The sequence below is a fragment of the Pipistrellus hanaki genome, assembly GCF_964339955.1.
Source record: "Pipistrellus hanaki genome assembly, chromosome: 15".
NCBI lineage: Eukaryota > Metazoa > Chordata > Mammalia > Chiroptera > Vespertilionidae > Pipistrellus > Pipistrellus hanaki.
In genome coordinates this window covers 27,264,574-27,291,439 of record NC_140517.1, presented here as the reverse complement: position 1 = coordinate 27,291,439, position 26,866 = coordinate 27,264,574, and the positions used below count along the sequence as shown (strand labels likewise).

The 26,866-nt window shown below is 55.1% G+C and overlaps 3 protein-coding genes and 1 long non-coding RNA gene across 12 annotated transcripts in view; 3 read left to right on the top strand and 1 right to left on the bottom strand.

Moving 5' to 3' along the window:
- CBFA2T3 (CBFA2/RUNX1 partner transcriptional co-repressor 3) overlaps positions 1–11,941 on the top strand; it is a 93,657-nt gene extending 81,716 nt beyond the window's left edge. For all 6 annotated transcript variants that reach the window (XM_084905705.1, XM_084905704.1, XM_084905709.1 and 3 more), the window contains 5 exons: positions 1,408–1,493; positions 2,016–2,214; positions 2,719–2,787; positions 4,250–4,440; positions 5,774–11,941. In XM_084905705.1, coding sequence (XP_084761831.1) covers positions 1,408–1,493; positions 2,016–2,214; positions 2,719–2,787; positions 4,250–4,440; positions 5,774–6,064 — 836 coding nt within the window. In that variant the 3' untranslated portion in view covers positions 6,065–11,941. The remainder of the gene's footprint in view (positions 1–1,407; positions 1,494–2,015; positions 2,215–2,718; positions 2,788–4,249; positions 4,441–5,773) is intronic.
- A 7,084-nt stretch (positions 11,942–19,025) lies between these two features.
- TRAPPC2L (trafficking protein particle complex subunit 2L) lies at positions 19,026–24,366 on the bottom strand. 3 transcript variants are annotated; one of them, XM_084905732.1, is made up of 5 exons: positions 24,250–24,366; positions 22,621–22,770; positions 21,481–21,568; positions 21,271–21,350; positions 19,026–20,286 (listed from the first exon to the last, which is right to left on the bottom strand). In XM_084905732.1, the coding sequence occupies exons 2-5, from the start codon at positions 22,734–22,736 to the stop codon at positions 20,241–20,243; spliced, it is 330 nt and encodes a 109-aa protein (XP_084761858.1). In that variant the 5' UTR covers positions 22,737–22,770; positions 24,250–24,366; the 3' UTR covers positions 19,026–20,240. The 3 variants fall into 3 exon arrangements, with proteins under 3 accessions (XP_084761858.1, XP_084761857.1, XP_084761856.1); XM_084905731.1 differs by having other exon boundaries at positions 22,621–22,793; positions 24,250–24,346; XM_084905730.1 differs by lacking the exon at positions 24,250–24,366 and adding an exon at positions 23,161–23,569 and having other exon boundaries at positions 22,621–22,793.
- A 74-nt stretch (positions 24,367–24,440) lies between these two features.
- The window catches only part of GALNS (galactosamine (N-acetyl)-6-sulfatase), a 28,936-nt gene continuing 26,510 nt past the window's right edge, over positions 24,441–26,866 (top strand). For both annotated transcript variants that reach the window (XM_084905719.1, XM_084905718.1), the window contains exon 1: positions 24,441–24,572. In XM_084905719.1, the coding sequence (XP_084761845.1) occupies positions 24,456–24,572 (117 nt within the window). In that variant the 5' untranslated portion in view covers positions 24,441–24,455. The remainder of the gene's footprint in view (positions 24,573–26,866) is intronic.
- LOC311633303 lies at positions 24,647–26,262 on the top strand. Its single transcript, XR_014796931.1, has 2 exons — positions 24,647–24,694; positions 24,729–26,262. It is a non-coding gene; the product is annotated as an uncharacterized lncRNA (long non-coding RNA).

Sequence of the window (26,866 nt, the reverse complement as noted above, 5' to 3'; positions counted from 1 at the left end):
GCAGATCTCAGCCACTATTTTGGTTGGGGCGTTGGCGAAGGCTCTGGCTCCGCAGGCAACAGGGCAGGGCCGTGGACAGTGGATGGTGGCTGCCACCTCCCACCCCTTCGGCAATCTGGAGAGGCATTTTGAGTTTGTGGGTCCAGAAGACCCTTAGGAACTGAAGAAAGCCTAGATAGAAAGACCTTAGCCCAAAAGCACTCACGGCAGTGCATCACCCAACACAGGCTCCCAAAACAGGGGGGGCGCGAGCACTTGGGCAGTCAGAAACGGTGAGAGGAGCCATGGTGGGGACAGGTGCTGCTGCACTTGTGCGCATTTCACAGCTCACGATGGTTTAGTTTCTGATTGTGGGAGCAATTGTTCCAGTCCCTGGAGCCATACCAGCCAGTGGCTGAAGGCACAGCTCTGCTCGGGCTGACCTTGGGTGACCTTGGGCAAACACGTCCCCTTCCACAGCCTCAGTTCTCTCGGTTCCCTGTAAATTGGAAATGACAGCAGAGCTACCTTCAAGGTGCGGGGATGAGAGGTGTAGAGCACTTGGTGCAGAGCTGCTTGTACCCGGGCTCTCCCCACCTATCTGCCTCCTAAAAATCTTCCCACACCACCTGAGATGGGCGGGATAGGGAAACTGAGGCCTGGAGAGGAAAAAATGAGGGTCCCAGGTCCCGTGGGGAATGATTGTCAGGACTACTGGCTTCCTGACCCTTCCCCTGTCTCCCAAGAGACCACAGGCGGGTCGCTTCATTTGAGACTCAGCAGATAAGTTGGAGCATGTGCTGGGTCACAAGTCGGCCCAGGGGATAGAGATAGACACGCCAGGCTGGCCCTGCGGACTGGCACAGCCTGTTTGGGTGAGGGGAGAACCGGGAATAAACAAGGAAGCACCTACAGTCACCAAATAACCTGAGATACACGGAACTTAAATTCTGAGTGCCCAGAGCTACTGAGGAGGAAGGGGTCAAGACTGGGCTTTGATGGATGCATAGGAGTCCAGCTGGCTGAGAGGAACGGGCAAAGCTTGGCTGAAGCCAGGCAGTTGGCACACGGAGGCCCCGAGAGCTTCTGAGCAGTGGTGAGACCCCCGAAGAGAAGTCTGAGTCTGGCTTGGTTGGCAGCAGAGGGCAGAAAGAGTGAGAACAGAGGGATTTGGAGGGAGGGAGGCAGAGGAAGGGTGGCCAAAGCCAGATCGAGGATTGAGGACATGGGTCTTTTACTCTGACACCCTGAGTAGAGGCCAGGCCTGTTCCTGACCCTCTCAGGACAGTGGGCGGAGGGTCAGTGCCTCGGGTCCTCTTCTTCACCCTCCCCACCATACCCAGGCGGGTACAGCCTATGGAGGGCAGAGCACGGGGCGGAGCCTGGGGGAGCGTGGGGTAGGGCCTGAGTGTCCACTCCCCTCTGCAGTGGTCCACGGGTCACGGCCAGAGGAAGTGATCGACCACAGGCTCACGGAGCGCGAGTGGGCAGAGGAGTGGAAGCACCTCAACAACGTGAGTGTCCGGGCCGGGGCACAGGTGCCACAGTCTGCCCAGCCTGTGGGCTGTGGGGACAGGGCTCAGGCGGGCTCCCCTTTGCTCTGTGCCCACCTGGGGGGCATGGGGCAAGGCCTTGGGGAGAGTGGGCCCTGAGAGTATGGGGGTAAGGAGAGCACCCATCTCAGCCCATCCTCCACTTCCCAGTCAGCTCCTCAGAACCTCCCCTTCCCTGCCCCTGCAGAGTCTCCCGGGAGGTCACTTGGTGTAGGGGTGGGACCTCTTCAACACCATTCCGGGTTCAGCCTTGGCCCTGCTTCCTTTCAGGGGAAAAGCTAGGCAGAAGGTGTGGTCCCAGGGTGGCGCTGGCCATAGCTGCTCCGTGGAGCAGACTGAACCTTAAGGTTCGCAAGGAGGGCCTCATACAAAGCCTTAAGCCTTCCCCCACATGGCCAAAGCTCATGGACAGTGGCCTGGCCAAGGCTCAGGAGTGTGGGAAAAGGGCCCTGCATGCTTAGGCCGCCCGACCCTCGCCCACAGCTCCTGAACTGCATCATGGACATGGCCGAGAAGACGCGGCGGTCACTCACCGTGCTGCGCCGGTGCCAGGAGGCTGACCGCGAGGAGCTCAACCACTGGGTCCGGCGCTACAGCGATGCTGAGGACACCAAGAAGGGCCCCTCGACCACCACCGCCCGGCCCCTCAGCAGCTCCACAGGAGCAGAGGGGTCTCAGCTAGGTGCGTGCTGGGGTAGGAGGGGACAGAGGGAATGATGGGAGAGCAGCACAGGTGGTGCAGGGTGCACAGAGGAGGTGCTCAGGACCATGGGCAGCAGGGCCCGCATACAGACCCCACAGTATAATTCCACCCAAAACAGCTTCATTGAAAAAGAGGTTACAAGGACGCTGCCTGACCCACGAGGAAGCAGCCTCAAGTCTCAGTGGCCTCAACACACGAGCAGGCAGAGGTGGCGAGTGTGGGGAGATAATGAGAGCTTTGGACCTGCTAGGAAGCCCAGACTCGGAGTTCTGTAGGGTCTCCACTCATCCCCTCGTGATGACCGTGGAAACCAAGAGAGGCTCAGGATGGGCCCAGCTCCCAGTCAGGTCCAGAGCATCCCCCTACATGACGCTGCCCTGCCCCCAGCCCAGCAATGGATGATACCTCGGGACCCCTGCCAAGAACACACTCACACATGGCCCTGTGGCCCCATCCTGTGTGACCCTGGCCCCTGTGTTTCAGATGTGCACCGGGAGTTCATGCCCAGGACCCTCTCCAGCTACATGCCCGAGGAGATTTGGAGGAAGGCTGGTGAGTGGGGACGGGGGGAGCGGGGGAAGGGAGGAGAAAGCTGGGGGCCTGCAGGCCTAGACTAGACCCTCTTGCCCTCTCTGCAAGGAGCCTCTGTCTGGTAGGGGGTTCACCTGGCCCCAAGCTCAGGGCAAAGTTGGCAGGTTTCACAGACGGGGCTAATGGAGGGGTCACAGTGAGGATTGCCACCCTCACCTCCCGGAGAGCACCACGCTCAGTAAAACACTCACAGTCCCTCCCACCCCAGCACCTGGCCCAAGTGCACAGACACACACACACATGAGACAGGCACTTAGAGCTGGAACCCGGGCGTAGTGTTGAGCATGGCAGCAGGGGAATGCTGCAGGGGATGTTCATTGCATCATGGGAACTGACTTTGGGGAGAGGCTGGGCAGGAGCTGAAGCCTGTGGGCAGCAAGAGAGATAAAGAGAGAGAGGGGAGGGGGGTGGGCTCAAGGGTAGTGGCAGTGCAGAGAAGAGGCAGGATCCCGCTGTGTTTGGATTCGTGGGGTAGATTCAGTGTGGAGTATGATTTAGAGGGAGACAATCAGAATTTTGAAAGCAGAGTGGAGGGTTAGAGGCTAAGGGGCCAGGCAGGCAGCAGCTGCCCAGGTTGAGGCAGGAGGCGGCCTGGACGGGAAGAGGCGGGTCCTCATTTCCCTTGGCGGTCCCCTTCACCTCCCTCTGGCCCACAGCACGGCCTCATGGGGCCCTTGGTGACAGCCATGTGGAGCTCAGGTGGTGACATGGGGGCAGGTAGCTGCAGTTGGCATTGCCAGCAGCTCAGCACACAGTGTGCAAACACTTGGAACAGAAGGCTCAAGGGCCACCTCTGCCCCTATCCCCACCCCAGCTTCCTTCACACCACGCTGCAAGAACAGCACTGCCAGGTAAACTGAGGCAGGCCTGAAAGGCCATGGGGTGGCTTAGTGGAGGCAGAGAGGTCCGTATTGTTCCCAGTGTCGGAGGGCAGGGTGCCATCTGCGCAGACGCTCTGGCCACAGTAAGAACAATGCACTGAATCCTCAGACATGAACAGGCAGAGGTGGTAAATGTGGGGGAGATAGCAGGGTTTTGGGGGGAAATAACAATGCAGAGCCCTAGGCCAGGCATTCCCTGGATTGCATCCAGACAGGCCACAGGGAAAGGCAGACTGTCTGTGGGACAGAACAATACAGCTGTGGTTCTCAAAGTGGGTGCCGAGACCAGCAGCAGCACTTGGAACTTGTAGGAATGCAGATTCTAGGCCCTGCCGGCCCCCTGCCTCGAATCTGGCCCTGCGTACTGGAGTGTGAGAACACTGCAGGAGATGAGCTAGGAGATTTTCTCCATGATGAAGCTTGCACACCCATGCAGGGCTGCATGTGGTCCTTATGCACAAGCCCGGCCCCCAGGGTTATGAGCGGGACCCAGAGGACCTGGGTAGGCCAGCCCTTGTGACCATGGCCACCTGCCTTTGCAGAGGAGGCGGTGAATGAGGTGAAGCGGCAGGCGATGTCCGAGCTGCAGAAAGCTGTGTCAGATGCCGAGCGGAAGGCCCACGAGCTCATCAGCACAGAGCGCGCCAAGATGGAGCGGGCCCTGGCCGAGGCCAGGCGGCAGGCCTCCGAGGATGCCCTCACTGTCGTCAACCAGCAGGAGGACTCCAGTGAGGTAGGTGCCCACCCTACACCCCAAATCCAGGTCTGGGGCTGTTGTGCCATCTTGGCATCCCCATGAGCTCTCAGGGCCTCTTGGCCCCACCCAGCCTGGTGAGATGGGTCTTGTGGGTGTCCCCCTTGTACAGATGGAAACTGAGGGCTCTGGGGGTGGTAGCGTGCCCAGGGAAGTGGAAGGGCCTTTATTTGCAGCCAGGCTTGCAGACCCCGCCCGGAGCTCATGCTCGCTCTAACCTGCGAAGCAGGAGGCCAGAGGAGGATGTAAAGACCCCAGGTGGCATCTAAAGCCCCTGGCACATGTGCATGTACAGGAGGAGTGTGAGATTATCATCATGCTGGTATTTGGCATGAAGCCCGCAGCATTTCAGGCTGTGGGCCTGTATAGGAAGGAGGGTGGGGTCGGTCAGGGCTCGCTGGCAGTGAGGTCTGAGCAGTCCTGGAGGAAGCAAGCCCGCATGCAGGAATCAGGGAGAGCGTCGTCCCAGGAGGGAGCAGCAGGGACAAAGGCCAGTGGGGGCCAGGCACATCTGGGGAGTGAGGGCTGCAGGAAACTGGTGTGGCCGAGCCAGAGTGAGCCAGGGACAGCAGGAGCTGTTGGGATCCAAGAGGCTTTGGAGGTTAAATGGGCACCTGGGCCTGTCCCCATGGCAGGGTTGCTTCTCTGTCCCATAGCCTGGGGCCTTCCCCAGTGCCCCTGCCCACCTTTTACTCACGCGGCCGGCGGGGTTGTTTGTGCCACAGAAGCCCAATAGCAGGGGAAGGATGTGGCGGTCTTTGTTCTTCCAGGGCCCCGCACTCTGTATCGGAGCCCTGGAGGGGCAGGAGGGCTTCCTGGGAGAGAGGGAAGGGGCAGTGGCTCCCTGCCCTCGTGAGGCCCCTGTGGCTCTCTAAGCCCACCAGGAATGTCTCTGGGTGGGTTAGGGTTGTGCAATGCCCATTCCCCCAACACGCCCCACCCAAGGGGCCATGTTCCCAATGATCACCACAAGCTGAGGCACTACGGGGTCTCAACACCCTGGCTGGGTCCGAGCCCATTCGTTTAGACTCGCAGTGTTTCCCAAACTTCTCTCATGATGAGAATCACCTGGTGGAGTTGTTAAAATACAGATTTTAGAGCACTAGTTAAGTATACAATTTTACCTATATGTTCCCAGAAATTCTAGCTTAGCGCTTCTTAGTTGGGATTCAGGGATCTGTATCATGAGAGAAGTTTGGGAAACACTGGTTTAGAGGGTATCTTTCCCCATTCCGCAGCTGGGCTGGGGACTTGGGGGATTTGGAGTGGCCCAGCCCTGGCCCGCCCTGACCCTCTCCTCCACCCAATCCAGAGCTGCTGGAACTGTGGGCGCAAGGCCAGCGAGACGTGCAGCGGCTGCAACGCGGCGCGCTACTGCGGCTCCTTCTGTCAGCACAAGGACTGGGAGAAGCACCACCACGTGTGCGGCCAGAGCCTGCAGGGCCCCTCGGCCGTGGTGGCCGACCCGGTGCCAGGACAGCCCGACGCCGCCACCAGCCTGGGCCCCTGCCTGCCCACGGGTGCTGCCAGCCCCAGTGAAGCTGGCTCCACAGGGCCCTCTCGCCCAGGCTCCCCCGGCCCCCTGGACGCCGCACCCCGCTGACCCCTCCTAGACCCGCTGCTCGGCCCACAGACATGCGCCCACCAACCCCGCCGAGCCCCAGCTGCCGGACACCTCGCCCGGCCCTGGGAGCCCGACCATTGGAGTCACTGCTGCTACTGCTTCTCTCCAAAAGAAAACACAGAACCAACAAAAAAAAACGCATTCAACGCAACCTCCTCAGCTACCTGATGATCTCACGCGACAACCTCTTCAAGCATCCTCAGAACCTCCCGGGCTTTAGACACGGAGCGGACCCCGCTGGAGCTCCACCAGCTCGTCCACTGCCCTTCCCTCTCCCTCTCCCTCTCCCGCCCACTCCCTCTCTCTACCTCTCCTCCTCCTTCTCCCCCTCCCTTTTTTTCTGTCTTTATGACTTTCAAACACTTTCTCTTTAATGGAAAAAAAACCGAATTGTTTGGTGGCTTATATTTTCAGTGAAGAATTTTGGGGGATTTTTATGGCAAAAGAGCCACTTAGAAATGGACAAAGAAAACGGTGGGGGGGTTTCCCCTTCCTGATTAAAAAGGGAAAAAGAAAACTGTTATTTTCTAGCCGGAGATCTGAGCCTCTGCGTCACCGAGACTACCCCACGGGTATGTGGCTGATTCGGTGAAGATGGTAAGAAAGACTTCCGTTTCTGACCCAAGAAGCATTTTTGGTTTCAGATTTTGTTTTTTTCCTTTAATGTCAAACTCTTTGGCTTTAAGTAGAAATCCAAAAAGTTTTTTAAAAAAAATAAAGGAAGCATACCTGTAAACTACCTTGCCAGCTAGCCAGCCAAGGATGCCGCACACACCTCTGCTCCAAAGGAAATCCAAAAAGCAAACACGAGAAGTCAAAATCCAAAATTTGTCACTGCCAAAGTATTCTTTTCACTGTTTTACTCCACTCTTGGGTTTGTACAGATGTTGGTTTTTTCCTTTTTATTCTGTTTTTAGAGTTTGGGATGTTGGGGTCTGGAGGGTTTTGCCCAGCAAGAAGCGACTTTTGTTTCTTTTTGACTAGACGGCAACACCTTTGCTGGGCACAGGGCATTGGGTCTGGAGCCCTCAGCCCCCACCCGCCGAGCGTGTGTCTGCATGTGCACACGGAGCATGCCTAGCCATGCACTACACGTGTGCAGGGGAAGATGCCTCCATCTGTCCTCACGCCCTCTGAATTTTCATCACATTTCATTTCTCCCACTTGTGAAAAAAAGTGCTAACGTGTCCTTCCCAGAGAGAGCATAATTCTGAAACAAAACTGTGACAATCTTTCGGGTTGATTCTTGAGTGCTTTTCCAAGCACGAGGAGACAGCAACTGCGCCAATAACGACTGCTTCTCCGTTTTCCTCCTCTACCTCTTCTCCCCTCCTCAGTGCTGCCCCACCCAACTCGTCTTTGCCCCATCACCACCCTCCATCAGTGTCCCCTGAACCTATTCTTTCTTCACATTTTTACAGAAAAAAAAAAGAAAAAGAAAAAGAAAAAAAACTCCAAGAACAGTCTGCCCTCTCCACACCTTTGGAGGCTTAGTCAGCTGTGTATAACCTCACGTTTCTGTCCAGCTGATCGTCAGTGGGGATGTCCCCTCACTCTAGCTCTGTCCTCCCTTCCCCACTCAACCCCCCCAAGCGATCTCAAGGAGGAAATAAAGGAGTAAGGAATTCTCACCTGTGCTCAATGGAGAACAAACAGCAGCATGGTCCGTGATCTGGCATTTTCTTGCATCGCTGTGAGAAGTTCCCAGGACTGGAGTGCAATACGGAGAGTGACCAGCTACTGAAAACGGGGTTCCTGGGGGGCCCCACCAAGAGGCAAGAAGTCAATAGTGTACGTTAATGTGAATGTATATAGTCCTTGCAGAGGTCCAAATAATGATATTCATGATGATAATAAAGAAGAGATGTTTGCCAAATAAAAAAAAATTAAGAGAAACTGCAGAAGTATGTCAAGTGTAGGAAATCGGTTTTCAAAGAAATCTGAACTGTGGTTCTACGGGGAGCAATGGGTTTGTTTGATTGTTGTTACCTTTTTTTTCGGAGTTGTAAGAATTCATTCTTTGAGTATTTGAAAAGATGGATTTCATCTGGTTGCCACAGACCAGGTGCCGCCCCAGAACAACACCTGACAGTGAAAACCTAATTCTGAAATAGACCTAATTCCAAGATGGGTCTATCTTATCCTCCAGAAAGTTCCCCGTCCCAGCCACCATCTCCGATGCCTGGTGAGCGGGTCCGTCACACTCGCAGAGGTCTGCTTTTGTGGATTTCAGGAAAGCAAGGACCAATTTGGGATCTGGGCTCTCAGGACAGCAGAGGCTGCTGCGGGCTTTCTCTCTTCTAAGCGTTGTACCTATTAAAACGGCAGCTTCGGATGTGCAGTGAAATGGGCATGCTTCCCCTTGGAGGTGGGCGCTTTGGACTCTGTTCCCATAAGGTTTGCTGCTAAACGGGGTGTCTGGAGAGTGTCTGCCCTGGGCGCGCTGGGGGTCTGGTGGAAGAGGGCTAAGGCCCCTAATCACTCACATCCCTGCCGTCTGGACTTGGGGGTGAGGCTGATGGTCTGATGGAGAAGCCCCTCACCTGGAGACTCACAGGTTTGCCTAGAAAGCCTGTTTCCCTGCCCCTTGCATGGCCCCCCTTTGGGGACAAGCAAGTTTGCCAGGGACACTAGCATGTTGGTCAGCTGGCAACGTCCAGGTCAGACAGACCTCCAGGTCTGAACCACGGGCAGAGGGTCTGAGGTGGGACAGCCCCTCCCACCCCAGCAATCAGAAAGAGGGTGCCCTCAGCCATCTACAAAAGGTTTCGTGGTGTGGTTCTCACATCCAGATCCCTTATTCCAAGAAGCCACCACTTCTTGGGGCTGCAGTAACCTAGCATGAGTGACTGGCCACAGGCCCAAGGGCAGAGCCCCTGAGAGCCTAGAGCATCCTCAGAATCAGGGGATGGCAGCAAGATGGGGAGGGGATTACAGATGGGGAGGAGGAAGCCAGGCCCAGGATGGGTGGGAGAGTCCTGAGTTGGTGAAGGCTGTGTTAGCCGAGTAGGCAGCTCCTCCCACTCCTCCTGCCCAGGGCGTGGTGAGGAAGGTGCTGGCACCCCCTTCCGTGCTCAGAGCTGGTGTTCCTGTCTGTTGCTGTGCTTAGGCCCCTTGTGGCCAAAGACCTCACAACCAAATATGGAATCAATAGCTTGGACCTGGAATAGTGACGCTAAACAGGAGTGTCCATGCAGCACCTGGATCTGACCTGGAGCGCTGCCTTTCTTGTGCAACGAGGGCATCTAGCCTCCTGCTGTCTGCTCAGGGGCTATTCTGCCCTGGTGCCTCCTGAGCTTTACCAGGGGTGTGGCTGCCAGGGTCTCCTCTCCACAGGTCACCACCACTCAGGTGACCCAAAAGCTCAGTGAGGTGCAAATCTCAAAGCGCCTCCTTCCCTCCAAACCAAAATGGCAGCTTTACCTCCTGAGGCCACAGCCCACAGCCCACAGGCAAGGGGTAGCAGGATGTGTGCTGACACCGGGCCCCTCTCCTTCACCCCCATGTGGAAAGTACCCTGGAGTGTGACCCTCAACATTTCCCACCCCCTCCTCTCGTCTCCTTATTTTCCATCCTGTCCTGGACACAGGCTGGTCTTTTTCTTAGGATGTGTCACCATCCCAGGTGGTGTCTGGGGGGTATTCTGTTGGCAAAGACCAGCACCTCCCATTGCATGCATGGACAGGCTGGCATACCCCAGAGCTCATCTGAATAGAGAGGCCCATCCCCAGGCTCACCAGGACACAGGGAAGCCAGGACCAGGGCAAAGAGAAAAAGCTGGAGCAAGCCTCCGGGGTCCAGGAGGGTTAGAGCTGTGGGAAAAGAGAAGCCAGTCTCCCAGGAGGGGGCTCTCCTGTGGGTTTGGCAAATGGGGTCACTCATAAAGGCCCCAGGAGGCTCAGTGGAAGAGGGAGATGGACAGGAAAGGGGCAGGGAGGTGTTGGTTTTGTTTTTATCCCAGCAACATGGCGGAGAGGGATCAGCTCAGGCCCTAACTTTCTCCTGTTTGCCAGTTTTTCCAAATACATCCTCAAAATGACACCAAAGCCTTGTCTCTGTCATCCACCCATCTTGCCTATTCCAGTCCACTATGTCCAGCCATCATTCTGCCCATCCCCTCAGCCCATCTACAGTTATTTATTGATTCTCTCTTTTCATCACTTCATCCTTTTGTCCAGTTCAGTCATGTGTCTGGCTATCCATTCATCCATCCACCCACCAACTCACCCATCTATTCATATGACCACCCATCCATCTATTCACCCATCTATCCATTCATCCATCCATCTACTCATCCATCCATCTATCCATCCATTACTATATCACAACCATCACTTGATCCCATCCCCCATTCATCCTTTCACCCATCTGCTTGTCTCTCCACCATTCATCCCTATGCATGTTTCTATCCATCCCACCTCCAATCTAACGCCTACAACCATATCTCAATCCATCCACCTCTGCAGCCACTGAACCATTAGTAGTACCACCAACCCTCTTCATGTTCCAAAGCTTGAGGGTGCTTTGGATCCTCCCATAACCTAAGCTTTCTCACATCTGTGGGAAGGGCCAGACCTGCTCCAGAGATAGAGGAGGTTCTGTGATAGGCATTTGGGCAGACTGGACCGAAGTCCTAGCAATAGCTCTAGCAATAGCTCTGGCCAGTCTGGGCCCACCTGGAAAGTGTGGTGGCCATGGGCCAGGAGTGAGAGTTGGGAAGTGGCCATACACCTGCTCAGAGACCCTGTGACCAGAACTACCAGTCAGGGTGAGCACATTCCCTGGCAAAACCCTGGCATTGTAGCATGGGCTACAATGCCTCCAGGGGCCACTGTCCCAAGGAAAGGAGGGGAAGAAAGAACCCAATGCTGACCTCCCTCCAGTCACCAGCTCCTGGAGCCCCTCTTCTCCTGGGGTGCTCATGGTCACTCTGCCCATTCCCATTCCCATCTTCCATCCTGGGATCCTGGACAGCTGGAAGTTAGCTCTTCGGAGCTCTGAAAGATGTGGGAACAGGCCCTGCCCAGGCTGAGTTTGGCTGATGGTGGTAGGTGTGCCTGGGAACCTAGAGGCCCAGTAGGGTCCCCTGCCCAGCTCTCCCTAGCCGCATCAGCCTATTTCCACAGGCCCCCATGCCACATTTTGGGCAGTTTCCAAAAATGAGGCTGGGATCAAGGTCCTGAGTCGGCTCTGCTGGCAGGAGAGGAGGGAGAGCAGGAAAGCAGAGGGGGTGCAGGAGCTGGACTCTGGGACCTGTCTGCTCTCTGGTCACCTCATGGATTAGGCCTGGGGGAGCTGGATGCCTGTGACAGCAACCTGTCCCCCAAAGTTCCAGAAAACACTATCTTGCATGCTTCTGTTTGTTTTGTTTCAATTCGGCTGGCCCCTGGAATGCCACCCCACAGACCCCTCGTAGCAGTAATGCAATGTTAGGCCTCAAACTGGAGCCTGGTATTTAGATATTAGAATGAAGGCATTGGGTGCCCTTGCTCCCAGCCTGGACAGGGGGCCCAGCCAGGCCAGCTGTCGGCTCACCTACTGCATCCTTCACAGGCTGAGGGCTTTGGGCGTGGAACCGGGACTAAGGCACAGCCTCACACAACCTTGTGGGGAACACATTGATTTTCCACTTCCTCTTCCTTCTCTTTTTATTTTTTAAATTCCCCAAAAGGAGTTGGACAGTGAGTGTTGGGTCGTTTTCCTGTAACGGGTTTTCCTCGCGCTGTGTAGGATCCGTGGCATGCCGTCCCTGTCGCGTGTCCTCTGATGTACTCTGTTTGACCTGGACACTGTAAGACGTTATAATTCAGGTCACGTCAGTTACCTCTGTGTCGTGTAATAAAGCCAACATTTGCCATCACGGCTCTGCCTCTCTTTGAGTTCACGGTGACTTGGGCTGTCCTGTTTCACACATTATTCACCAAATGTGTTGGGGGCTTTCTAAGTTCCAAGCAAGAGAGACAAGGAGCTGTCCCAAGCAAGTGAACAATCGTGTGACATACGTTGGAGTGGGTATGGGATGCAGGTAGACCCTGTTCAGTCCACCCCCAGCCTCCTGTATGATGAACTTTCAAAGGGTGCGTCCTCAAGGTGATCTGGATGACCTTGGACCCCAAATGCCACCCATGGCTTCATGGGCCCCAAGCCCCACTGCCCTGTGGCAGTGCCAGGCACCTCCCATGAGACCTTAAGCATGGACACTAAGGGAAGGGACACCTTGATCCTAAGGAGCCAGGGTGTCAGCCATGGTGCCCCAGTTCCTGGGGCAGGTCCCGTCCAAAGTCGGGCGCCCAGTACTCAGCACTCCTGGTTCACAGGCAGCCCCTGGGGGAGGGGTGTTATTAATACTCGGGCCCAGGTTTGGAACATGGTGTATTTTTGAAAGGCATCATTGGAAAGGCCAGTGTGGAGGCGAGGCTGTCCCCACGCCAGGCGGCTGGCGGGAGCCCCAGCTGGGCCTGGTGTGTCAGCAGTCTCGGCATAGAGTGGGATGACAACGTTTTTCCATTGCAGAGGCTGAGCTCAGAGGGAGGCTGCCGGGCCTGGGCTGGCGTCCAGCAGCTCTCGGCTTGGACACAGCACCGCGATGTCCTGCCTCCCATGTGGAGGTAGAGGGAAGGGCCCTGACCAGAGGCCTCCATGGGGTCTCCGACCCACAGGAGGGAGGGGACCAACTGCCTCGTGGTAGGGAAGAAAGACAGGCTGTGGCTGCACTTCCATCCCTGTCCAGCCAGCCCTGTCCTCAGTGCAGACTTGGACGCTGCCTTGAGGGACTGTGGCCTGTCAGGAGGGACCTGAGCATGTGTCATTTATACGGGACAGACAGCGGGTGAGTCCAGGCACAGTGGCCACAAGAAGGAGGAGGAACAGTCAGGGAGGCTCCCTGAAAGTATAAGTACAGTGGCAATAGTGCCCCCTGGAGTCTTGCACATGCAAGTGCGGACACATGTAAGTGTGGAGACAGAAAGGGGGAGAGTCAAGGGCCTACATTTGAGCTGGGAGGCCTGGGCATACAGGACCACTGCCTGGGGTCATGAGAATCTGCCTGGAGACCACCTTCTTTAGGGACCAAGGGGACACCATGGAGTCTTCAGTTCAGCCTCAATGGCACTGAGAACAGAACCGGGTAAAGTAAGGGAAAAGGAAGTCAGACAAAGGGGTGGGGGCCCATGCTTTCCAGGGCTGGGGTGGGAGCCACAAGTGTCCCCACTTCCAGGACAATGTCTCATCCCCTCACACCTGCAGCCCCCGCCACCCCCACCATGGGAGGAATGCTACCCCAGCTCCGAGCTCATAGTCCAGCTCCACTGTGGCCTGCAACTCTCCCCCAATTCCAAATTCCCAAGGAAGGGACCCCAATGAGCCCAACTTGGACCTACCAGTTATGGCCTGGGGTAGGCAAACACACTAGAGGGGCCTCCCATAAAAATGTCAGGAGGACAGAAAAGCCACAACTGGAGCTTCACCAAGGCTGAGCCAGGCGAGGACAGATGGAGGAGACCAGGGCACACAGGGACACGGGCCTGCAGCTGCCTTCCACGGGCAGCAGTGAGGAGCGGTAGAGGCGGAAGAAGCAAGCGTTATAAATTGCCTTCAGGTGCCCAAGATCCATTGCCTGATCTGCACATAATTCAACCATTGTGTCCTGTAGCCAGAGCAGAATTCTGGCTTCATTTAAGTAGCTCCTATCTAAAAGCTGGTCCAGAACTGGAGTGGGGGAAGGGAGGGCCCATGGGGAATGGTTGGATGGATGGATGGATTGATGGATGGATGGATGGAAAGGGACAGAGGTAGACCTCTGACCCCTGGGCAACCACCCTATCCTCACCCCTCCAGGCCTTTGCTCAAGCTGTTCCCTCTGCCCAGGCTGTCCTTGGCCCCAGCTCTCTCTGACCGGGTCCATCAAATGGGGCTCAAATGCCACCTTCTCCAGGAAGGCTGCTCTGAACCCTATACCATCCTTCCTCCCTCTGTGCACTCTAGTAATCTGCTCATGTCTGTGTCATCATAACAGTGGCCTACCACTGGAAGTATAACCCTGATCAAGGTGTGTGGACTGGCGACTCCAGTGAGCTTCCTGGATTGTCATTGCCCGTAGCTCAGGCCTTGAAAAAAGCCTGGCTGAGCTGACATAGGGGAGGGCTCCCTGGACTCTGCCTTAGCTACACTCCTCTCTCCAGCTTGAGAGTCCTAGAGATTCCTGCCCAGTGAGTAAGAAGCAGACGGGCCGGTGTCCACGGCCTTTGACTCCTCAGGGCCCAGAAACCAGGGCTGGAGCTTGGTGGCCACTGGAGTCTTTTAAGTGCTTAGTGGGAGCAGCTGGCCTGGAGGGGGCTTAAACCCAAGGAGGGCACCAGTAGGTGCTGGTGTGGAAGTGAGCATTGGAGGCCTTGCCTGCCCTGCCCTTCACTTCCCCCTCATCCCATCTGGCCTTTCTAGACATGCTCTTTCCACCCCCCCACCGAGGCCTGGCCCCAGACGGTTTCCTCGGACCCCAAGGCCCAAGGCTGGGGGGTCTGAAGCTGGACTGAGAGGACCCCTCTGGAGCCAGACAGTGGGGACAGAAGAGGAGGGGCTGAGAAAGTGGAGGACGATGAGAAAGATACAGGCTTCCCTTTGTTTTTACTGGAGAGGGAGGACCTGTCTGAGGACCTGGCCGAGCACCCAGTACCTGACCAGGTAGCAGCTTCGTGGAGCACAGCTGCCTGGAGCATCAAGTGGAGGCTGGCCGGGGACCTTGGGCACCCTGTGTATGGGGACAGGTGGTGGGGGCAGGAGATGAACTACCGCATCTCTGACCTCGGAGATGAGAGGCCACTGTCCCTGGAAGAGAGTAGTGGGGATGCCCATCGCTGCACGGGCTGGAGGGAGCAGGGCAACCTGTCTGGCCTGGAGGGACCTTTGTCTGTTGGGGGAGGATTACAGAAGCTTCTCTGTGGCCCAAGTCCACATGGCCTTCCCATTCCTCTTGGAGAAGCCCCCAGCACGTTCCTGAGGTCACCAACCCTGAGGACCACTGGGTCAGGCCTGCCTCCCTCTGCCCTCCTTCAAGAGGAGCCTGGGTGTCCTGCCTTGGGGCTCAGCTTGGGCTGTATGTTAGCAGGAGCTGGAGGCCATCAAACTGAAGCTGCGGGCCAAGGAGCAGGCCCAGGGGCCAAGCTGCCCAGGGCGCAGGGCCAGGCCAGAAAAGAGGAGGCAGCTAGGTCTGTGCTGGCCCAGCAGCTACTGAGTCCTGAGACAGGCAGGAGCCAGCAGGCCAGGTGGACCCCTTCCCTGGTGGGTGGGCAGGCCCCTGAGTCTGTAAATCAGGATGGGCTGTAAGCTGCTGCTGAGAAAAGGCCAGCTCACAAGGAGTGTTGGACCAGCAGACAGTAAGTCCTTGTAGAACAGGCCCAAGGCAGGACCTCTGCCCTGGAGTAAAAAGTGAGCCATAAGCATGAGGTGTCTGCCCTTAGCAGCTGCCCAGAGCCGGGCCCATGCCCTGAGGCTGCTCTCTGCAGGCTGCCCCTGCTCTGGGATCCCTGAGAAGGTAGAAATGGGCCACAGATCCATCGGCGGGGACAACGTGAGGGCAGAAGGGGAGTGAGGTGGGGTCTTTTCAGGAGCCACTTCAGGTCTGCTTCTTCCTCCTGGATGTGAGGATTAAAGGGAGGGACCGGCCCGGCTGGTGTGGCTCATGGTTGAGCATTGACCCACGCACCCAAGGCTCCATTTCTGGTCAGGACACACACCGGATTGCAGGCTTGATCCCCGTAGGGGGTGTGCAGGAGGCAGCCAACTGATGATGTTTCTCTCATCGATGTCTCTCTTCTATCTCTTCCTCTCTCTCTAAAATCAATAAAAACTTTTTTTTTTTTAAAGGAAGGGACATGTATGGGGCAAACTGAAAGCCACTCAGGCCTGGGAAGAAGCCAGAGGGTGGGTCTGAAGAGGCGGGAAGGGCCTGTGGGCCTGTGTGGTCCAGTGTTCTGATCCTCCAACGGGAGCTGGGAGTCAGGATTTCCACATGAAATCTCCCAGTTGGTCAATCACTGGCAATAAACCCCGTTTTATAAAGCCATACACTGCACAGGCCAAGTAAACATGGGGGTGTTGCCTAACACATGAGGGTGTTCATCTCAGTCCCAGTCCACCTCCAACAGGGGTGGGGACAGAGGCCTGGGCCAACGGCCCCACGCTGGGCTCCAGTCAACCCCTCTTTACCAAAAAACATGCTGCAGCGGGCCAAGACGGGGAGGCTCAGGGAGAAGGCCCCGGAGGGGGGAGGCCTCTGCAACAGCGCCCACACCAGGCCGTGCCTGTGTCAGGTGGACTATGGGATCACTACTGAGGCCTATTTCAACATCTGTTGAAATAGGTCCATCAGGTCACCACCCTGAACACGTTTTCTGGACACCCCAAAGGGTCAGTACAGGGCTTTGAGGAGGGGGCTGAGCACCCCAGGTAACTGCCCAGCATGGGTGACCTGGGCTGCCCTTACCAGCCCTTTATTTCACCCCAGCTATGCCTACATCACATTTGCTACTGAGAGCTCAGCCCAGGCTGCTGTGGGCCTGGACAAGAGCATCTTCCAGGGCCACGTCATCAAGGTGCATGAGCCCCATGCGTCACCAGGGCATCTTGAGTGGGGGCGCTGGGGTGTGTGGACTCACTCTGAGCTTCTCTACATTGAGCCATTAACCCCTGAGGTGCCAGGAATGCAGCACAGGGAGGCTGACACACAGAGGTTGACATACTGCCCAGCCTGCCCCTTCTCCATCTCCCAACATCCCTCGGCACACCTGCTGGGCAGCAGGGAAGGGGTGGAGGCACCCCACACCCCAAAGGGTTTGTCTTGCATGTGGCACTGGGTAGGCACTCCTCCAAAATTGGATCTCACCTCATGGAGAGATGTTGGCTCAACAGGGACACATCAAGTGGCCACAGCTGTGTCTGGACAGTTTAGAACTAAGTGGGGATCTTAAGAAGGTAGAGAACAAGATTAGGGTCTGATGCCTTGGGAGGCGCCGTGTCCTGAATGCCACAAGGGTCTGGTGGGCTCAGGGGCCTGTGCACACCACCTGTGAGCTTCCAGCAAAGAAACCCAGGGAGCCTGAGGATCACTGGCTGCCACCAGAAGCTGGAGAGGAGCCTGGAATGGATTCTCCCTCAGAGCGGCCAGAAGGACCCACTCTGGCCTCCAGAACTGTAGGAGTAAATTTCTATTGTGTTAAGTCCCTTCCCCTCCAATGAAAAGGTGGCTGGAAGGTCTGAGTGTCAGGAACCTTGTCAAGGTCACCCAGCAGCCCAGGGCCGAGCCAGGCTTGGTCGAGGAATTTCTGAGTGTGGTCAGGACATGAGCAGTGGGGCTGCAGGTGAGGCATGCCACCAGATGTGGTTCCCCGAGCTGCAGATTAGGTAGCACCTGGCAGATGGCACCACCTCCTGCCAGCTCAGCACCTTAGGCCTCAGCAGGGGGAATCTGCGTTGGTCCTGATACACTCCTCTTGTGTGTTGGCTTTTCTGTTAAGGTCCTGCTTACAGTCTTCTACCCCAAGCAGTTAGTTCCTCTTTAGAAGCATTTTCTTGATCCTTTCTGTGTGGCCACTTCGAGGACAGAGTGAGCCCAGGAGTTCCTCCTTTCCTGTGGATTGCAGGCCTGAGCAGGCTAAGGTGGGAGAAGGATGGAAAGCACTCCTGGACTTGGCCATGTGGGTGGTGAGCAGACTGGAGTGGCTATGCCTGGAGAAAGCCCAGACACACGGTTTCCCTTGCCCCTGTCTGGTCTGGGCCAGAAGGACGGAAAGAGAGAGGCACTGATGCCCCAGGGAAGACTGACTGCTGGCAGTGAACTTCAGCTGAAGAAATCATCTGGAATAACAGCCAAGAGCTGACTAGGACCTGCAACCGAGAGGCTCAGCCCTGGAGCGGCAGAGTAAAGCCAGGCAGGTGGCTCTCAACAGGCCACCTCCTGTACAAAGATGTAAAAAGATAACGTGAAACTGCCATCTGGCAGCTCTGCTGGCAGAACAAAGACCAGCACATTACTTCTGACCTTGGTTTCCTCACACTTAAAATGGGAATGCACCTAACAATGTGTGTAAAAGCTCCCTAACGTAGAAAGCATTTATGAGTTGGTTGGCTGTAAATACAGAAAAACCCAAATAGCAATGGCCTCAATAAGGGTTTCTTTTCTTTGTAACAAAAAATTGCTGAATGCAAGGAGCTGAGACCTGGTATGTCAGCAAAGACCAAGGCTCCTGCTAGCTTTCTGCTCCCTGTCCTTAGGGGATGAGCTCCAGCCGTCAAATTCAAGTTTAGGGAAGAAGAAGGGAGAAGATGGCAAAGGACTCCATCTGTCATGTGAACCCCCTTTTAAAGTATCTTTCCTGAAAGTCACTCCCAACATCATTCACTTAATATGCCATAAAAACTACCTATCCTTGTAAAGGTAGGAAGTATCTTTTGTATAGTCCAGTGGTTGGCAAACTCATTAGTCAACAGAGCCAAATATCAACAGTACAACGATTGAAATTTCTTTTGAGAGCCGAATTTTTTAAACTTAAACTTCTTCTAACGCCACTTCTTCAAAATAGACTCGCCCAGGCTATAGTATTTTGTGGAAGAGCCACACTGAAGGGGCCAAAGAGTCACATGTGGCTCTCGAGCCGAAGTTTGCCAACCACAGGTCTAGTCAATTGTCCTCAATAACACTGGGGAAGTGAGTACGGAAGCAAGGAAGAATGGACACTGGGTCAGCAACTTGCAATCCCCATCGGAGCCACTACTCAGGCAGGAGAGCTCACTGCCGAAACCTCAACCACGGCTGCAGGGAAGAAATCCTGCAAGAGGGGCCAACGGCCCACTGGCATCGCAACCAACGCCTGCCTGCTGCTTCTCAGCCCTACTCTAGGTTTCCACTTCCAGCAGTGGGGAGGCGGGAGAGGGGGGCAGGGACATGTTTTTCACACACATTCCTAGATGTGGCTGTTTTTATTTCTGTGACTTAAAAAAGCAATCCTGTGCTTGTCAGAAGGGAAGGAAACCCAAAAGGGTGCCAAGAAAAGTTCATGTCCCAGTTCCAGCTCTAGGCTCACCAATGTTCCAGCCCGTTCTCCCAGGGACCTGCGCCACCTTCCTCCTGGTCAGAGACCCTCTCCCCAGTGACTGAGAGTGGGAGGGACTCAATGACTGTCTTGGGGTGCTGACTCAAAGAAGCTAGTCAACAGCTGTGTGGGCCGAGTACAACTTGGAGCAGACTGTGCGGGTGGGGCTCAGACTCAGCAGGTCCCTGTCGCCTCTCGTACTTCACAGGACACAAAAATGGCAAAGAACCTGGCTGCCTGACCCCAGAAGGGGGTGACACATCAGCCACAGTCAACTATTAGGACTGTCCTCTGGACTTGGCTGAGCAAGCGTCTGGGGACACAGGATGTAGACATCTAATTACATCAACTCCTCCTCAAATGTAAGACACACACACACACACACACACACACACACACACACACACACACCCGTCCCAGGAAGGCAGTTTCCCTCAGAGCCTAACCCTGGCCAGCCCTCAAGCCACAAGAAACACTGTGCACCAACAGATGGAAGAGGCTCCTTCGTGCTCAGAAAGCAACAGCCACAGGTGAGATGCTGCAGTTACATCAAGTGGCCTAGATCTCCTAATAGCTGCCTCTCAAGATTGGGCCAAGTCCAGACATCAGGCTGGTGCAAGACCAGCTACAGAACTTTTCCCTGTGGGGGGAGTTCTAAATCCGGCCATGGAGGCCTTATACTGCACCCCACCTGGTCAGCCACTGGAGGGCGCCACAAGAGCAGCCGGTGGGACAGAGGCTGCCCCATAGCCAAAGCCTCTCCAGAGCTCCAAGCTCTGTGGGCTCCTACCAACCAGCTCCCACTGCCCCTTCGTGCCTGTGGGGACAACAGTTCCCTGCTATCTTGTCCCTGGCCTCTATCTGCACTCATCCCTGAAAAGTTCTGCATTAAACTCCAGTTAAACTGTCGGTAGAAGGAAAACACCAAATCTGCTGTCACAAGACCTTTAGTTGACATGCCCCCCACCTGGCCTCGCCCCCACGTGGGGTAAATGATAATAAATACACATCTACACAATATAGTATGTACAAAACACTTCTCTTCACTCAGCAGGCATCAAGCTTCTCACTCAACAGACCTGTATCATCATAGACGTCACCATGCTATCGAAGGCCCTGCAAAGAGAAACAGTCCAATTGAGAGACGAGACCTGGCCCTCCACCCGCTGCCAGGAGGCAGCCTCTGAGGCACTGCCCGAGGCCCACGCCTCTAACATCCAGGTAAGCGAACTTAGCTAAGAGGCCAGGACGTGTGTCCTGCCATACCTGGCAACGAGAGTCTAAGTCTCCTGCCTCCCACTTCCCTTCAGGTTTCCCAAGGTCCCGCCCGCTGGATTTCCGCACAGGGTGGAGGAGCTGCAGTGTGGGAGTGCAGGGCTGTCACTGCCCCAAACAGCCCAGAAGACACAGGCTCTACATAACAGCACTGGCTTCTCCCCCTGGGACCCAAGATGACCAAAAACACAGTATCACGGGCAGCAGAGGAAGGGCCTGGCTCAGGTCCCTATAGTGTCCTCTTACCTACCAGCTGCAAGAAGCCCCTTGGGAAGCGTGTCTAGAAATGTATGGAATTCCCAGGAGCAGGCTTGGAGTGCGTGAATGCTTCTTTCTGAAGCAACTTCGTGACATTCCAAAATTAAAAGACTATTTGAAGGCTATTTGAAGATATCTGCAATCAATTTCCTCACCATTCAAGTTCAATATCAAAGACAAAATTGCCCTCTCTCAAATCAATAAAAACATTTAAAGAAAAAAAAAAAAAAGACAAAATTAGGCAGCAACAGGAGGATGTTTTCCCAGAAGGCTCCTGTCCATAGGCCTGAGCCCTCACTGAGTTTGTGATGGTGCTCCAGTACCTAGTGGGGGCACATGGGAAACCAATGGGCAAGCTCTATCCCCCAAGTCCCATCTGTTTTATATGTTGGAGATATGGGTGAGAGTTTGCTTGAAAAAATAAGAGTTCCGCTGCTTCAGAATTGCTGACTTAGGAGAACAGTGTCCACTGCTTAAAAAGATCTTCCCTCCCTTCCTTTCGAAATCATTGCCCTTTAGCAAGGCAGGGCCTACAAATGAAGGTAGCAAATATGACAGTAGGCCCACCTGGACTGAATGCGGTCCCCTGGGTTATAGAAGGGGTTACACATCACATCTGTGTAGGAGTTGTGCAGCTTCCGGAACATCTGCAAGAAGAGCCAACGTTTTTAATTCACATGTACACAGGATTATGGCCATATTTTTTGCCTCTCAACATTTTTAAACAAAAGGAAAACAAACAGCCTCAGGCACCGCTTACAGACTCCCCGCACTTACACTGCGAATCTCATTGTCACGAAGCGCTGTGTTGGAAGAATCCACCACCATAACGAACTTCACCTTGGAGTTGGTCACATAGCCATATCTGCACAGCTGGTTAGGGAACAAGCTGTCAACACAGGGGCTCTGTGACAAACATGAAACAGCCTCACTGGAGAGTGTGAAAGCAGAGGGCCATCTGTGCACGCCCTGGCTCCAGAGCCCCTTTGGAGAAACATGGCAAACCTTGCATCACAGGAAATGCCCCAGGCTGGGCCTGCCTGGCTGGGTGTGACTAGACACCTCCTGGGGGCAGCTTCTGGTGTTTACTAGAGAAGCAAAGGGCAGGCAACTAAACCCCATCCTGATTCCAACTCCCAAAACTATCCTGCCCAGGTCTTGCCCCCCCCCCCTTTTTTTTTTTTGCATATTACCTTTTTATTGTATAGGATTAGGATTATGTAGGATACAGATTCTAGAGGCTGAGATTCAAGAATGTCCACAGTCCAGCCCAAGCCTACTTGCTACAGGAGTCACTGTGTTTTTGCCCCCTTTATTAATCAATGCTTAGCTTGGTAGTGTTAACTGGTAAACTAGCGATTTCATGAAGGATAAATCCTGCCTGCAGTGTCTACACCTCGAAAGGCCACTCCCGGGCAAGCATCACTGTGGGCAAGCTACATTACTGCTTGTGGGAACATTTTTGAACTCCATGGGTCTCAAGCCATCTGCCCCAAGGGCATGGTCAAGATTTTATAGTGACTTGTGGGGCTGTGCCTGACAATGAAATGAGTGAACCAATCATTCCTTGCTCAGAGCTGGTGGCCCCGCTGAGAAACCCTTGCAGGCATAAAATAGGAGCTTCCCCAGCTCTCCTGTAAACCTGACAAGGTCACAATTCTCCAGGTAATTCAAGCCTGGCTTTTCCCATATTATCCTCCTAATTAAAGGAAAAAAGGACAAAATCCAATTAGCCTCAAGCAACCCTAATCCCCCCTGGGCTAAAAGCCCTCACCTTTTTTTCTTTTCAAGTGATGGTACAAAATGCCTTTCAAGGTTATCTGATCCTACAGTACATCATACAACTTCAGGCAGAATCCCGGATTCCTGCCCTGTGGGGAGAAGCCCGCTGCCAGCCCCTGCCGGCTATAAGGATACACCTTGTAGTCCTCTGTGGGGTACAGCAGGCCGAGGTAAAGCTCCCTCTGGTCCACCAGGGCCTTCCCCATTGCGGAGATCTTCTCGTCCACCACGTCCAGGGACGTGTGCACCATGTAGTGGAACTTCAGCTCATTCTCCGTAGGGACACTGCGGATGTAAAGCGGGTAATTCTGCAAGAGAGGATGACGGCAGCTGAAGTGATGTGAATCCGCTCTGTGTGCACCGATTATGAAAACGAGGCCAGAGCACTTGGGGGGGGAGGACCAGCCAAGTGCCAACTAGCCACAGGAACACACTCTCGTTCTCTAAAACCCGTTGGTTACTTTTCCAGGCTATTGTGGGCACTGCCCTACATATTGTCTGCAAAGGGGCATCTCTAGGGTGGGCAGAAAAAAAAGATGGATTTGAGTCCAGTCTGACAACCTGTCACCTGGACAGGTCACTTCCCTCCCCTGTGGGGCCCAGCCCCAGCCTGCCCTCTCCTGGCCCCCTACTACTGGCTGTTTCCTAATACACCGCCTCTTGCAATCTCTTCACCTTAGAAGAGGCACTGGCCTGCCCTCTCACTAAACTCTTCCAGGCTCGGTTCAAACCTCCCTCCATCTCTTCATATCCATTTCTGACCATCTTGATCTCGGCGTTAACAGCATCTTCCTGGGGGGCTTCCTCATGTCACAATTCACTGCTTCTGTCCCTTGCCTGGCGCTGCCCAGATACAGTGCACACTACACTGTCCCTTCTCTAATGGGGCTGACATTCGGTGGAAGCAGTCGCCAAATCCCACCAACAAACGAATACCGTGTGTAGCTAAGAAGGAAGCCAGCACTCAGGAGCTTCAAGGCAGGAACGCCTCATAAGCCTGGTCTCATGGAGGAGACAGAAGGGCACTGTAATAGGAGCATGTGGACAGCTACCCAGCTCAGTGTCAGGATTCAGACACAGCTTTCTAAGGAAGTTAAGGCTATAGTGTCCAGGGAAGGGGGTGGAAGATGAGGAAAGGGGGCTAGGGGGAGAGGAGTTCCAGGTGCAAAGGCCAGAGGTGAGAGGGCAGAGCCTGTCACGGAGCTGCAAGTAATCCCGTTGCTTTGGAGTGGAGGGTGTTCTATATGGAGGAGGGGAGGAGGCGACCGGGTTATTCAGACAGTAGCAATGAGAAGGCACTGGAGAGGCTTTAGGCGGGAGCGTGACACAATCTGATTTGTTTTTAAAGCAGCACTGACTGCTGTGTGTGGTGTCTCTCGCCGAGTGGGCGACGGCGTAGACCGGATGTGCGGTGGAGCAGGATGAAGAAGTGGGCGGCTGGATCCGGGGGCGAGAAGGGGGTACCGGAGGGAGATGGGGGAAGTTATGGGGGAGAGATGGGGGGAGGGATCCCGGGCCGAGCCGGAAAGAAGGGCCCGGCTGGCGGGCGCCCGGGGATGACGCCTGCGCAGCTGCGAAAGCGGAAGTAGGCGGCGCCTTTCCGGAACCGCCCAGACGCCGTCCGCCCCGCGGAGTCCGCGGGCTGATCCCTCCAGGGCCCTCGGGGCAGGGAAGTGGGAAAGCGGAGGGCGAGGGCGGGACTGTGCTGGGGTACCGGCGAGCGCCGGAGCACTGCGGGGGCCGCCCGCCCGCCTGCGTACGCACCTCCTTGGCGATCACCGCCACGCACACCGCCATCTTGGGAGGCCTGGTCGGCCACGTCACGTGACCCCGCCTAGCCGGTCACGGGATTGCCCGGGTCCCGCCCCTCCTGTCACTCAGCCAGCCTGGCCCCGCCCCGTCGCTCCCGGAAAAGCTGCCCTCCGGGTCCCGTCGCTCGCCGGGGTTCTGCCGCGCCCAGCGTGGTTGCCATGGCGGCGGTTGCTGCGGCGATGAGGTGGCGGCTGCTGCTGGTGATGAGTGCTGCGGTGCTGGGGACCAGCGGCACCCCACAGCCACCTAATATCCTACTCCTGCTCATGGACGATGTGAGTGCGGGCTGGGCTCCGGGAGGGCGCAGCGCACTAGGCAGCAGGTGGGGGTGGCCGTGGGTGGGGGAGTCCCGTGAGAGGAACCAGAGGCAGCCAATCAATGTGACTCTCTTCAGCCGGTGAAGGGGTGGCGCCTGGCCCTGCGGACCGCAGTCTCGCGGGGAGTAGGGAAGTCCAGACTGGGAGAAGATCCCTCCTGCATTATTATTCCCTTTCTTGCCCCTCCCGCTCTGGGAGGGTGAAAGGGCAGCCCAGATCAGCTGCCGCCCTCACCAGGTGAGGACCAGTCTCGTAGCCGCCCCTGCTCAATTCTGCCCTCCCACCCAGAGCGTCCAGGGGCAGAGAAGGGAGTGACAAGCTCACCGAGACTGAGGCTCTGCCTGTTTAGAAAGTCGATTCGCTGCACCTGCCCTACCTCAGAGCTGCCCCTGCCCACCTGGGCAGGTATCTCTGGCCCTGTTGAGGATTCTAGTCAAAGGTCAGGTCTTTAGTTGAAGTGGAATAATGTACCCCGTCAGGTGTGTGTGCAGCCCCAGGCGCAAGGTCACACTTACAGGTCAGCCCTTTGGAGAGTAGCAAGGCAGCAGGATCCTGCATGGGAGCAGAGTGGTTCACTTGTCCCTTTGCAACTCTGCCCCTGTGCACCTTTCCAGACCGGAGTGAAATAGGATTCTGGTAAAGTAGGGGTGCAGACAAACTTGGGTTGGAGATCCTACTCGCCTGAGCTTGGAGAAGTTACTGCTCTTAGAGCCTGTGTCCTCTCGGTCCAGCTCTCCTCACCATGATGTGAGGACGGGCAGGGCAGAGGGCAGGCTGTAATGTCCGGTCCTGTAGTATGATCACAGACAGTGTCCTAGCTACAGCTCCTAAAGCTCTGGGAGTGAGAGTGGTGTCTGTGGAGTGGTCATGAATTAAATGGCTGGGGCCCCGGGTAGCTTCAGGATGAGTTCCTCAGAAGGCCAAGGTGTGATCAGGGGCTGAAGCCTTCAGCACAACCCTGACCTCCAAGGAGGGAAGAGTGAGTGGCTGGAGACTGAGTTCCATCACCAGAGGTCAATGATTCAATCAATTGTGTAACAAGACCTCCTTTTGGGGGGGAAGAAAAAAAAACACTAAACAACAGGAACACGTGGGGAGCGGGAGAGAGTGGGGAGCTCCTTACACCTTTCCCATACCTCAGCCAAGGCACCTCTTCCTTTATAACCTTCCTTTATAACTGTAACAGTAAGTATAGCACTTTCCTGAGTTCTATGAGCTGTTGTAGCAAATTGTGGAACTTGAACAGGTCTGTACTCCCAACTTATCGCAGGTTGGTCAGAAGTTCAGGAGGCACAGGACTGTGGCCTGCTGAAAGGGTCAGTCATGTGGGATAGAGCCCTTGACCTGTGGGGTCTGAGGCAAGCTCCGGGTAGCGGCAAAACGGAACTGAATTGTTGGAGTCCAGCTGGTGCCCAGGAAGTTGGAGAAGTGGCTAATGGGGAAATCCCCACAGTTGGTATCAGAGTGTTGTGAGTAAATATAGCTCAGAGTTCCCCAAAGGCCAGCAAAGATGCTCAGGAGCCTTTGGACAAAGGCCAGGAGCCTCAGGTGGCTGTTGGACAGCCCTGGCTGGGCTGGATGGAGAGGTGCCGAGTGCGTAAATATACTCAGACTTTGAAGACTCAGTACAAGAAAAAGAATGTTAAAATATATGTGTGTGTGTGTGTGTGTGTGTGTGTGTGTATGTATATATGTGTGTGTGTGTATATATCTCACTTTCCCTGGCTGGTGTTTCTCAGTGATTAGAGCATTGCCCCTCATCCCCCACCTCATATCGCACTGAAGGGTCCCAGGATCGATTCCCAGTCAAGGGCAGGTACCTGGGTTGCAGTGTATGTTTGTCCCCAGTCCGGGCGCACGGAGGAACCAATCATTGTGACTCTCTTACATTGATGGTTCACTCTCTCGTTTTCCCTCCCTCTCCCTCCCTTCTACTCTCCCTAAAAATCAATGGGGAAAAAATATCCTCAGGTGAGGATTAACAACAACAACAAATCGTACTTAATTTTTTATTATCATAATGATTTTTTTATTATGAAGAATTAATAACATTCAGATGAACCTGAAAAGATCGTAGAAACCCATCCATAATTCCACCATCCAGAGATAACACTGCACATGCTTATTTTTAGTCTCATAAACTCAGGTGATGACGGCTTCTACAGCAGGTTCTGCAGCCCTTCAGCTGGTCCATCCTAATGAACAACACGTTAGTCTTGGAAATGCTTGCTTTTTGTTCAATATTCAGTCTT